Source organism: Monodon monoceros, unplaced genomic scaffold (genome assembly GCF_005190385.1).
Source record: "Monodon monoceros isolate NGI ecotype Baffin Bay Population unplaced genomic scaffold, NGI_Narwhal_1 Super_Scaffold_7, whole genome shotgun sequence".
Lineage (NCBI taxonomy): Eukaryota > Metazoa > Chordata > Mammalia > Artiodactyla > Monodontidae > Monodon > Monodon monoceros.
The window spans coordinates 64,005,250-64,017,957 of record NW_021703784.1 but is presented as its reverse complement, the minus strand read 5'-3'; the positions used below and the strand labels follow the sequence as shown (position 1 = coordinate 64,017,957).

At 35.0% G+C, this 12,708-nt stretch overlaps 1 protein-coding gene across 2 annotated transcripts in view; it reads right to left on the bottom strand.

Annotated features, from left to right (window-relative positions):
* Positions 1 to 12,708, bottom strand: part of USP47 (ubiquitin specific peptidase 47) — a 121,118-nt gene that overhangs the window by 49,915 nt on the left and 58,495 nt on the right. For both annotated transcript variants that reach the window (XM_029206882.1, XM_029206883.1), the window contains exons 6-8: positions 8,889 to 9,034; positions 8,259 to 8,338; positions 6,177 to 6,326 (exon numbers count right to left, since the gene is read on the bottom strand). In XM_029206882.1, coding sequence (XP_029062715.1) covers positions 6,177 to 6,326; positions 8,259 to 8,338; positions 8,889 to 9,034 — 376 coding nt within the window. The remainder of the gene's footprint in view (positions 1 to 6,176; positions 6,327 to 8,258; positions 8,339 to 8,888; positions 9,035 to 12,708) is intronic.

The window sequence follows — 12,708 nt, the reverse complement described above, 5'->3', positions numbered from 1 at the left end:
TTACTATGTTCTTTCTTCATTCCTAATGTTCCAATATACCTTCCTTTTATCATTCCCTTTCTATTTAGAGAAATTTCTTCAGCCATTTTTTTAAGGTAGGTCTGCTAGTGACAAATTCTCTTAGTGTTCCCTCATCTAAGAATGTCTTGATTTTCCCTTCATTCCTGAATATTTTCACTGGGTATAAAACTCTAGTTGACAGGTCTTTTCTTTCAACACTTCAAAAATATGCCACTGCCTTCAGGCCTCCATAGTTTCTGATGAAAAATCTGCTTATGAGAAATCAGAGTGCTTTTCTCCTGTAGAAACAGTACCTTTTCTCACTCACTGCTTTCAAGATATTTTCTTTGTCTTTAGTTTTCAAAAGTTTAGCTATAATTGAACTTGACGTAAAGTTCTTTTGGCTTATGTTGTTTGCTCAGCTTCTTGGACCTGTGGCTTTATGCCTTTTGCCAAATTTGGGAAGTCTTCAGTCATTATTTCTTCATTTTTCTAGCCCTGCCTTCTTTTTCCTTTCCTTCCAGGACTCCAGTGACACAAATGTTAGACCCTTTGTTATAGTCCCATGGGTCCCTGAGGATCTTTATCCCCCCTTCAGTCTATTTTCTCTGTTATTTAGATTGGGTAACTTCTATTGTTCTATCTTCAGGTTCACTGATTATACACTGTCTCTTCCATTCAGCTGTTGAGCCTATCCACTAACTTTTTGAGTTTGGTTCTTGCATTTCTCAGTTCTAAATTCCCATTTCATTTTTTTTTATACCTGCTATTTCTTCCCCAGGACTCTCAATTTTCTCATTTGTTTCAAGTGGGTTTAAGAACTCTCACTGAAGTATTTCTATGATGCCTGCTTTAAAATATTTGTCAGGTAATTCTAACATCTGTTATTTTGGTGTTTATGTCTCTTGATTCTCTTCTTTCATTCAAAATGAAATTTTCCTGGTTCTCAGAATACAGAATGATTTCTTTAATTGAAACCTTAATATGTGGGGTATTACGATATTCTGGACCCTATTTTAAATCTTCCAGTTTAGCTGGCTTCCTCTGACACTGTTCCAGCTGGGGAAAAGGTTCCTGCCCAGTTACTGCCAGGTGGGAGTAGAAGTCCAATTTCACTTGGCCAATGTTGAAACTGGCGGTGGGGAGGGGTTCCTCACTACTGCTGGCAAGGGTAGGGATTCTGGCTACTCAGTAAGCCTCTGCTGACACCACCTGGGCTGTGACAGCAGGAGTATCTCATTACTGCTCCCTTTGTGGCCTCCACCGACACCACAGGTAGGAGGGGGAGAGCCTCCTTACTCCTGGGAAGCGGTGAAAGTCCTGACTCTCACCTAGGCCTCCTCTAACATTACTCCAGTGGGAAGGGAAAGGAGCACCTCCTTGCTGTTTAGGTGGGAGTGTAAGGCCAGGCTCCCCACATGGTCTCTAATGACAGTTAACCAGGGGAAAGGGAGAATGGCAGTGGGGAGGTTCAGTACTGTCGAGCAGGGAAGAAACTCCTGCCTCCCTACTCAATCTTCTCTGAAATCACCCCAGCAGGGGGTTGGAGAGCCTTGTTACAACTTCATAAGGGTGGAAGTCTAGGCTCCCCACTCAGCCTTGGCTGGCATGGGTTAGGGTTGGGGCCATAGTCTTTCTGCAGTGTTTGGCTAGAGCATAGCAGTTACTGGCTACCTTTTCTGTCTTTCCTAGTCTTTTGGCTAGAGAGAGCAGGCTTACTAGTCTGTGTCAGTTGCTATTTCCAGCCTGCCATCATCTTCAAGTTTGGGATATATTAGGCAAAAAGAAAACCCAGGGAACTCACCCCATGTCATTCCTTGAATCCTGAGGTCCCTAGTCTTTATGCCTTTTCTCCACCTTTTAGTCTTCTTATGTTTATTTTATATATAATGTTCAAGATTTTCAGTTGTTTTAGCGGGAGGAATAGGGCAATGTACATCTACTCCATCATCCTGAAAGCAGAAGTCCCCACTTTTTAAACTGGTTCCCACTACGTCCAACCACACAAATTCCTGGAAAAATGAGGATAGAGTCTGTGGAAGAGAGTTTTCTTTATGTGATGCTTACATATTTGGACAAATTTGGACTACTCTACCATCCAAATGAGTTATGTGGTTAAGCCAGCCATATAAGAATGTCCAAATTACGTGTTAAATCAGGGTAGCACTTATGATATAGACTTGTGTACACTAAATACTTGGAACACTTACGACTTTGTAAATATTTATGAATTTAACAATTTTCTATTCAAAACTTTAAAATGATAGTTAAATTGTGTTTACTTAGGGAACAAGTACATAATCTGATCTTTCCAAAGACACTATATGGAACTATACAGCTAAATCCAATTTCAGACATTTTGTCATAATAAACAGATACTTAAATGTACTTATCCCAAAAGAAAATAAAACTACCCTAAAATAAATGGTCTAGAACAGTGCCTGCCACAGAATAAGCAACTCAATAAATACATGACAAAGGGTATATATAACAAGATAGTGTTTAAAATTTACTATTAAAAAAATTTAAAAATAAATAAAATTTACTATTAAGTAGAAAAGCTTCCCTAGTTAATGTCAAACATATGAGGCTATATCATTTTTGTTTATGAAATGTTTTCATAATTCACCAATAAAAATATTTCCAATTTTTATGTATCATTAGAATGTATTTAGGAGTATCTTCTTATAATAATACATTCTCAAATATGCTTGGCAATGAGCAGATTCAAGGTTTCTTTGATTATAAAGTTCAGAGAGATTGGTTTTCTGCAGACAGCTCTAATCAGTGAAAATAAAAGGTTGTAATTACCTAATAAATTACTGAGAATCAAGTTTTTTAAAAGATTAATATAATCTTTCAGGATTAATAACAAACTATGTAAAACAACAGTTAATTATAACATATATTTTAGTATTCTCACTCCCCCCCCAAGGTCCCAAGGACATAAATGTTAATGTAACCAAGTAGAGACTTCCTTAAATCACCTTAATCTAATGCAGAGCTTCACAAAATATGTTCCTTAGAATCCTAGTGTCTCTTGAAATACTGACATGTCCCACAGAGAAAATATAAGATTGGTTAAACCCAGTTAAACAAATTTCTCTACTACAGGAACACTCAGGGCATTTAAAATTAAATATGCACTGTAAACTTCCCAAAGAGAATTACAGTTACACAGTTTCCCAAATTTATTTAATCAGAAGCCTTCTCCCAAACATCTATTAAATCTCATTGGAGACTAGTGTTGAATAGAACTCAATCTGAGAGACAGAATGGCAGAAGAACCCTTTTCACTACTTGGCCAGGTAGAATGAAGACCAGAAATTTAATAAATATTATAGTTATAATAACTAAGAAATGATTCAACAAAGAAAATATTAGGATGAAAAACTTTTTAAAAAACTATACGTGATTCCTAGCACTTACTAAAAAACTAGTCTGTTATCAATCACGGTGAAAAATAACCATGAAAATTGATTACAGATGTTATAATGATAAATTAACTAAGTGGCAACTCCATTCTAATTTAACCTTAAATATTATTCTCAAGTTTATTTAAACATGGAGATAAAACAACTATAGAAATTGGATGTTTCAGATGAAGTTTTAAAAAACAACTTTCATTTTTAACAGAACTTCACACTTAATTATCTGAAATTAAACACCAGGTGTTAACCTCATGGAACACACATAACTATAGTATTATGGCTCACTAAACAGAATATATAATAAGCAGAACATATAACCATCAATGTTGTATGTGTACGTAAGTACACGTGTGTATATATGTGTGCATGTATTCAAGTATGTTTATGTGTATATGTATACACAGCCAATACGGCAAGCATACCAGAGACCCTTAATAAAAGTAGAAAAATAAATTTTAAAAGAGTTCAACTCAAATTAAGGCCAAATATTATAAGAGTTTGAATGAGATTTTATAATGCTTCTTTTAACTAGACATTTACAATCCACATTTATACCAAATTCTTTTTAAAACACATAGAACTAACAAAATACACAATGGCAAGCAGTGATATAACACTAATTTAGATGCTGTATGATGATTTCTGCAGTTTAACAAGTGTAGGTTATAAGTTTGAATTCAGAAAATAAAGGGAAACCACTTACCTCTAACTAAAGTTCTCTGAAGGTAGTATCCTCCTTAGAACCCCTATCTTGGGTAGTTTCACCTGCTGTAATTTCCCTCAAGAGATTCCAGCAAAGTCTAGGAAGGTTTAGGTTCCCTTCTGCAAGCCCTATTAGCGCATGTGTGTTATAAACCTGCTCACATACTGCTTCATAGCTGTAACTTCCAATTCCCACTGAATGATCTCCACCACCACCACCACCGTCATCCATGTATCAGTGCAGGAGAGAATTTGGAGAATTTCATTTAGAAATGTGACTTTTTTCACTTCTCCAAAAATGTCCTCCAAATCATTCCACTGCTATGTCTATAATGTACTGAAGAGAGTGGTGACGATTCAGCAGGTGAATAAATTACAACATATAGATTTAGCTATGCAATTATATTTGTTGAATACTCAAATATTAGATTCCAACATAACACAAATAAAACTAGCTTTCTCAACATTCAATAAATATGTAAAAAAAGGAAAAACTAAACTGAACATATATGTGAAAAATCTTACATAAAAAATACTTTCATAAATAAAGTAGAAAAAATAGTGTACATCACTTGGGACTACTGACTATTTCCCTAGTATATTTTGTTAAAGAAATGCCAATATTTTAAAATAAGCTAGGAGGTAAGTCACTGAAACACACATGTTAATGATTTTTCAGTATGTCACTTCTACCTTAAACTGTCAAAATAAATAAAGTAAAAACAAAACAAAAATGAAAAATAAAACTAGCCACTCAAAGCAATGCCAATCTCATATACCCAGAGTGGCAGTTTACAAAGGGTACTATTAAGCACTTAACAAAATTTTTCAAATCTATTCAGGAAGCTGACTGAAAAACAGTGGAGCAAAGGACGCCTGATCTTCCACTATCCAGAAAGTCTTTTCCTTTGGATTCCCACTAACTGATTCCATAACTTCTTGCTGATTATTTCCTTAAGTCATATAAAAATAGGAGAAAAAAAAAAAGGGCATCAATTGTCCTAGAGGCCAGAGTACTAAACCATACTTGTAGCACTATTTTAGAGGCTAAAGTATGGACTAGCTTTAAGAACACTGATTTTAGCTGCAGCCACCATCGGCTTGACTGCAGCATAAGTAAGATCCAAAGCAACATCATGATGAAATTCTACTTTTTCAGATATCTTAGTTAGCTTTGAAAGTTTCCCCTGGCTCATAACAGGTTCAAATAAATGTTTCTGAACTCTAATTTTAAATGTCAAATTAACTCCTTCCAAGACTCTCCCTTTGTATAAGCAATTCAATACTCAAACATAAGAATAAAATGCAATAATAAAATTATCAAAACGCAGTTAAAAATAGATAACAAAAGGGGGAATGAGAAAATCTTAATCGCCCAATTTGATACTCAATATATAAGTAACTAAGTTAATTATATATAGTTCTGAGTCTTCAAATTATCTGTGGTTATATAATACCTGGGTCATTTTAAAATTAAATTTTAGAATAGGGATGCTTCTTTAAAAAATGTGGCCTCTGTTTGTCAAAAAAACCAGAGGTTATTTTTCCAATGGAACAAAACAATACCCTCAAAACAAAAAAAAATCACAGAAGTAGACTTACAGGGAATTCCCTGGTGGTCCAGTGGTTAGGACTCCATGCTCTCACTGCCAAGGGCCCAGGTTCAATCCCTGGTCGGGAAACCAAGATCCCATAAGCCACACGGCAAGGCCAGAAAAAAAAAAAAAAAGTACCATTCATAAAATAGATTGTTTAGAGCTTTAAAAAAAAAAAGGAAGTGAAATAATCTAGTCATCTCTAAGAAAGAATAAAAGATTGAGCCATGAGGCAGTATATTTGCATATACTTCCCCTCTTATACATGCACTATTAGGACTCACTGAAGGGTGAAAAATCTTCTAGATCTTGCTAGTTTAAATGCAGGAATGTCTAACAACCCAAGAAGGTGTTTCTAGGATGATACTTACCTTAGGATATATTATACCACTGTGCTATTATGTATTCTGTGTATGGATACACAAGCAGTCAGCTGAAAGGTACACACCACACTAGCAAATGCTTGGCTGGACCCATAAGGTCGGATGACCAATGGAATATCAAGATATGTGTCGATTCTCCAACCCTCATAACCACATTCCAGACATCTCACGTAGTCCTTCAGCTTGCCTTGATACAGTTCATTTATAAGATCAGCCTAAAAAATAAGAACATTTATATTTTTTAAAGCGTTCCTTAAAAGTAAGTTACCAATATTTTATGCCTTTTAGAATGATTTTCAAAAGGATATTGATTCTTACTGTTGAAGTTCTAGAAAGCTTTAAGATTTATCTAATCTAAATTCTACAGAAAAAAATAAAGGTTTAACAAAAACAAAATAAATTAAGAATGTGCAAAAATTATTTCAATTCTCACATTACTAAAAATCCCACTATTAAAATGTGTTTTGTTGGTAAGTTGATTACTGATTTCACTACTAAGCCCCGTATTATCTTTTCATTAGGATGAGAATACATCATAACATTATTTTAGGCATACTGATAATCACACAGCTAAGCAACTGGCTACTTTTATAGCTTTACATATATTACCACCACTTTCGCAATATTCTGATTCCTAAAATCATATCCTCTATCTCAAGGTACAAATAAAACTTTTTAACTTTCAGTAATATACATAAAAATGTACAGAAATTGAAAAAAAAATCTTAAACTCCATCTCCCTCAAAATATCCTCACCTAAAAGAATGGATCTCTCACCTACTCCCCAAACTTAGCCAACTGGGGCTATTCTGGCTCAAAGGAGGCAGGTAACTCCCTAAGTAAGGACCCTCCATGTGAATGTCTTGCCTCAAGATTCTTGTACCCAAACTTGGGAACTCAGAAGGAACGCCCTAGCTGGTCTTAATAGAAGTGTTGACCCACATAGGGATGTAACGAGGAGGAAGGGTACCTTCAGACCTATGAAAAAGAAACACCCCAATACCATCTACATAAAGTTATGAAAATACAATCCTACAATGAAGAGAAACTAGATCACTAAATGAACTTAAAATTTTTTCCAATATCTCTTAAGAACAGATAAGAGGGAAAGCATATTACAGTTTACCTCTTTCATAAATTTATACCTCTTCAAGTATCTAGAATTCATAAGCCTTCAAATTAGGATCCACCATAACTGTCTACTCTAATACTATTTATTTAATGAAGCTTTCTTCATTCACCTGCCCCAGTTATATTTGATTATGTCTTCTCTACCTGAGAGGGCATTTATAAGTGTTTCAATCCAGTGTTTTTCAAGCAGTTTTGATAGCAATCCACAGTAAGAAAATAATTTACACCTCAACCCAATACATATAACTGTAACAAAAGTTGCATAAAACAATACTTACCCTTACTTATGTGATGCTTCTCTTATACTTTTCAATTTTATTCCTTTTTTTTTAAGTGCTGGTGTTGATTCACTAAATTGATTTCATAAGTGAATGGATCACAATCTAGTTTGAAAAACTTTAGTCCAAGCCATCATAATAGTTCCAATCAGAGAGTAGATCCTCCAGGCTACCTTCCAGATTCTTCCCCTTTTTTACCCCTAGTGATTTTCTATCACTACACCTAGCATAAACCCTCCTCTATACTGAGTCCTGAGCCCCATCCAGTTCAGCCTTATGTCTCACCCCAATGATATATCTAATATTCTCCCACTTCTAACCTGTTCCTCCTTCCACTGGATAAGAAGAATAGGGTCAGATTAACAAGGATCCTAAGTGTCAAAAGCATGCCTATACCTGACTGGTCAAAAAGAAGGTAATGCTAGATGAATATACTTTACAATGTATACTTTATAAAGTGTAACAGATAAGCCATCTAATTTACTTAGCAAATATCTGAAAATACTGTCCAAAAATCATCCCCAAAACACACACACATGTATGAATTACCTAGTTCTTAGCTAAAAAGAGATCATCTAGATCACAGGGCCCAACTTATTTTAAAGACGAGGAAACTGTCAGTACTTTGACAACTGGACTAAATGCCCAAGTTTTAAAACATTCCAATAGAATAAAGTCACTGTAAGGTAATGAATAATTTATTAGAAAACACTCCCCTCAACCTGAGAGATAAATTACCTGTTCTGTTTGTTTCCATTTCTGTTCCAAAGCATCAAACATGACTCTGCACAGTTCTTGTACATCATGCTGCTGCCAAGCTATTTTAAGATAAAATTTAATTAAAAAGAGCTATTAACTTAGTGTAATGTAGCATTAATTTGTTGTTTAAAAGCAAATTGTCAGAAATATGGAAAAGTCTACGTAAAATAATGCTAAATTTAAGAAGAACACAAAATATACATTATAGTCATAAAAAGGCAATCACAAGGAAAAGAATCACAAGAGCTCATCACTTTATAAATAGCATATGCTCTATAGTGCTACAATATTTGCTATTTTTGTTATTTTTCACTGTAGAGTCAAGAAATATGATAATAAAAATCTAAGCCAACACCCTTTTAAAATTTTAGCTTGAGTACATAAAAAGAGTATAACCAAACATACTTTACAAGAAAATTTTAATTGATCAAAAATTTATGCCTCAGAGCTTAAATTTTAAAAATAAGTTATTTTTAAATGCAAGCAAAAAGCAATCAAAAGGTTTAAGGTAAAGTTAATTAAGATGTTAATATGTGTCATTTGTTTATAATACGGTCTCAGAATTCCTTTGACTATTACAAATACTTATCATTATAAGAGAATTGGTACCCTCACTACTATCCCATCCAAAGCTCCTTGTAACATCTGTGGTTTCAATTGCTCTCTTTTTGCTGGTTTGTAACAAAACAAAAAGCCTTTGAAGTTGGTATGGTATACTCGTCACTGGATCTTCTTCAGATTCTTCAAATTCCCACCTATTGAAATGAAATGTTTGAAAATTATCTACAAAATATCTTTATTCTTTAAAGCATAATTAATATTATCATAACAAATGTTAAGATGTTAACTCTGAGGGCTTTGGATATTAACTGAAGCTATTAATATCTAATGAAACATTAGTCTTTCTCTAATTCATAAATTTAGAAAAAAGTTAGACTTTCACAAGAAAAGGCATAAGAAGGCAACATGAATAAAAGGCAAAGGTCATTTGAAAGTAATTGATGAACCTGAATCTGGTCAAGATTCTTGTCCTAATTATTAACTCATAAAAATACAGGGGACAGAATATTAAATGACACTCAACCATCAAAATCCAAACTGTGAAAAACTATAGGACGAATGCCATCAGTTTTTGATATTCAAAGAATAAATTGCAATGTGGAAAAAAGATCGAAGGGGATTAAAAGTCAATAGGTTGAGTCTTCTTTTTTTTTTTTTAACATCTTTATTGGAGTATAATTGCTTTACAATGGTATGTTACTTTCTGCCATATAACAAAGTGAGTCAGCTATACCTATACATATATCCCCATATCCCCTCCCTCTTGCGTCTCCCTCCCACCCTCCCTATCCCACCACTCTAGGTGGTCACAAAGCACTGAGCTGATCTCCCTGTACTATGTGGCTGCTTCCTACTAGCTATCTATTTTACATTTGGTAGTGAATATATGTCCATGCCACTCTCTCACTTCGTCCCAGCTTACCCTTCCCCCTCCCCGTGTCCTCAAGTCCATTCTCTACATCTGCGTCTTTATTCATGTCCTGTCCCTAGATTCTTCAGAACCATTTTCTTTTTTTAGATTCCATATATATGTGTTAGCATATGGTATTTGTTTTTCTCTTCCTGACTTACTTCACTCTGTATGACAGACTCTAGGTCCATCCACCTCACTACAAATAACTCAATTTCGTTTCTTTTTATGGCTGAGTAATATTCCATTGTATATATGTGCCACACCTTTATCCATTCATCTGTTGACAGACACTTAGGTTGCTTCCATGTCCTGGTTATTGTAAATAGTGCTGCAATGAACATTGTGGTACGTGACTCTTTTTGAATTGTGGTTTTCTCAGGGCATATGCCCAGTAGTGGGATTGCTGGGCCATATGGTAGTTCTATTTTTAGTTTTTTAAGGAACCTCCATACTGTTCTCCATAGTGGCTGTATCAATTTACATTCCCACCAACAGCGCAAGAGGGTTCCCTTTTCTCCATACCCTCTCCAGTATTTATTGTTTGTAGATTTTTTTTGATGATGGCCATTCTGACCGGTGTGAGGTGATACCTCATTGTAGTTTTGGTTTGCATTTCTAGGTTAAGAGTCTCATCAATCAATTTCAATGCACAGATCTTGTTTAGATCATGATTTGAACAGAATGTTTAAAAAAGATATTATGAAGCCATCAGGGAAATCTTAGCAGTGACCTGAGATATAATTTACAGATGATATGATTGGGTATGTGCTTCCAAATAATCAGAATGGAGGATTATAGACAAAAAAGATTGATAATGAGTTGATAATATCCAAAGCTGGGTGATGGGTACAGAGGGATTCATTATACTATTTCACTATTTTTTAATATTTTGAAATTTTCCATAATTCATGCCTACACACCTAAAGTGGTAGGTTCTCTCCGGCTGTTATGTAGCAAGTGAAGAAAATAAACAAACAGAACTCTATCCTTCATGCTAGTGCTACCCTGTCTGTAGCCCAGCGAGGTCCAGCTTCTTAAAGGAGCCATTCCTTCCTTAGTTCTACATTATGAAACACCATCAGGCTCTTGGGCTTTGTTTCCCCACCTGCAAAAAGCTTCATTCTCTTTTTACAATCTCTAAGGCATCCTCTTTAATCTTATCTCTCACTCCCCCTCCACTCACTGGGCTCCAGTCACAATGGATTTTTGTTCATCAAAGGCTTTTGCACTTATGGTTTCTTCTGCCTTGAATGTTCTTCTCCTGTATCTTCACAGGACTGACTCCTGTCAAGTCTATTCTATGGTATTTCCTCAGAGGGGCCCTCCCTAACTACTCACCCTACGTCTTGACAGTTATTCTTTCCATACTGCCGTGATTTTCTTCATGGCATACATGACTGTGAAATGAGCTCATTCTATTGGCTGACCTAGAGAAGGTCTAATGGAGGGACTCTGTCTTATTCACCACTGTAATTTCTGTGCCTAAAAGAGTGCTTGGCACACAATAAGTGTGCAACATATGTTTGCTGAATCAATCAATCTGGCTATGCTCTTACTCTTCTCCACAGAGCTATATGTTTACGGACCTCTTCCAGGGTGGAACTCATGGTTAAGCTCCTGGGATCCCTGTTCCTAAGTAACATTCCCCAGAGAAGGCACATTATCATGGACTACTGAGTTTGTTCTAGTTTTGAGGACAAGCTCTAGATTTCATCTATTAACCTCATCTTCCATCTTCTTCTGACAAAAACTCCATTTAAGCCAGATCTCCTAGAGGCCCCTGCAATATATCACACTTAGTGGCATCAACTACAATACAGGTCGAACAGGGTAATGGAAATTCTGGCATCTAGTGGGTTGCTACTTCTAGCAGTGTGGCCTCTGGCAAACTATTTAACCTCTCTGTGTCTTCAGTTACCTCCTTTGTAAAATGTGGATAACAGCACGTATTCAATAATTCATACAGTTACCATGAGAATTAAATGAGTCTATATGTAAAGTGCTCAGAACAGTACCTGATACAAACTAACAATAACAAACATTTAGGTAGCACTTACTATTACTCAGTTTTGCTCTTGAAAGTCCTCCTGTCTACAAGGCCCTCTTTTTCGTCTCTACCTGGCCAAACCATACCTATCTTCAGGACCTACCTCAAGTTCTACTTGCTCTTCTAAGCCACTTCTCCAAGTTTCATTAATCTCCCTTCTCTCTAAACCCTCATGGTATTTAGCCATCCTTAAATGTTATTTAAACTATTTTATACATACATATATTGCTACTGTGAAGAGATCTGTAAATTACTTAAAAACAAAGATCTTATTTCTAACTTCATCTCTCTCTACCAAATGCCTAGCATATAAACACTAGGTAACAAATACTTGCTGAATGAAAAACAGGCCAATTTTTACAAGTAAATTCAGATGATGAGCTTACATATGAATGCAATGGTAATATAATGTTGTTTGTAATAATCAAAGTTCCAAAAATAGTTTAAATACATATTTACAGTAATTACAAAGATGTTACTCAAAAGTAACACAAAAAGGAGAAAAAAAACAGTTTATTTGTACTTTAAAATGTCTTAAAAAATAAGTTATGTATACTGTAAAGAAATACACAAAGTGAGAGTGTATTAAATGTATTATAATAGGATACTCATAAAAATAAATGTCTGACTTTATTTAAATATGGACTTCCTCCATAGAGCATTTTAAAGTATCTGATATATATACATTCTTTTAAAAATACATTCTCTCTCTCTCTCACACACACACACACGCACACACACACACACAACACCGGAACAGCTGCATTGTATTTTAATTAAAAAACAAAATCTGCAAGTTTAAAAAGACAACTTTGTTTCTTAAATTGAGAGGTGGAGGAAAAAAAGAATATGGTTTACACATCCAGATTATCTCCAAAAGCAGATAACTTATTTCTTCACAAAGGCAT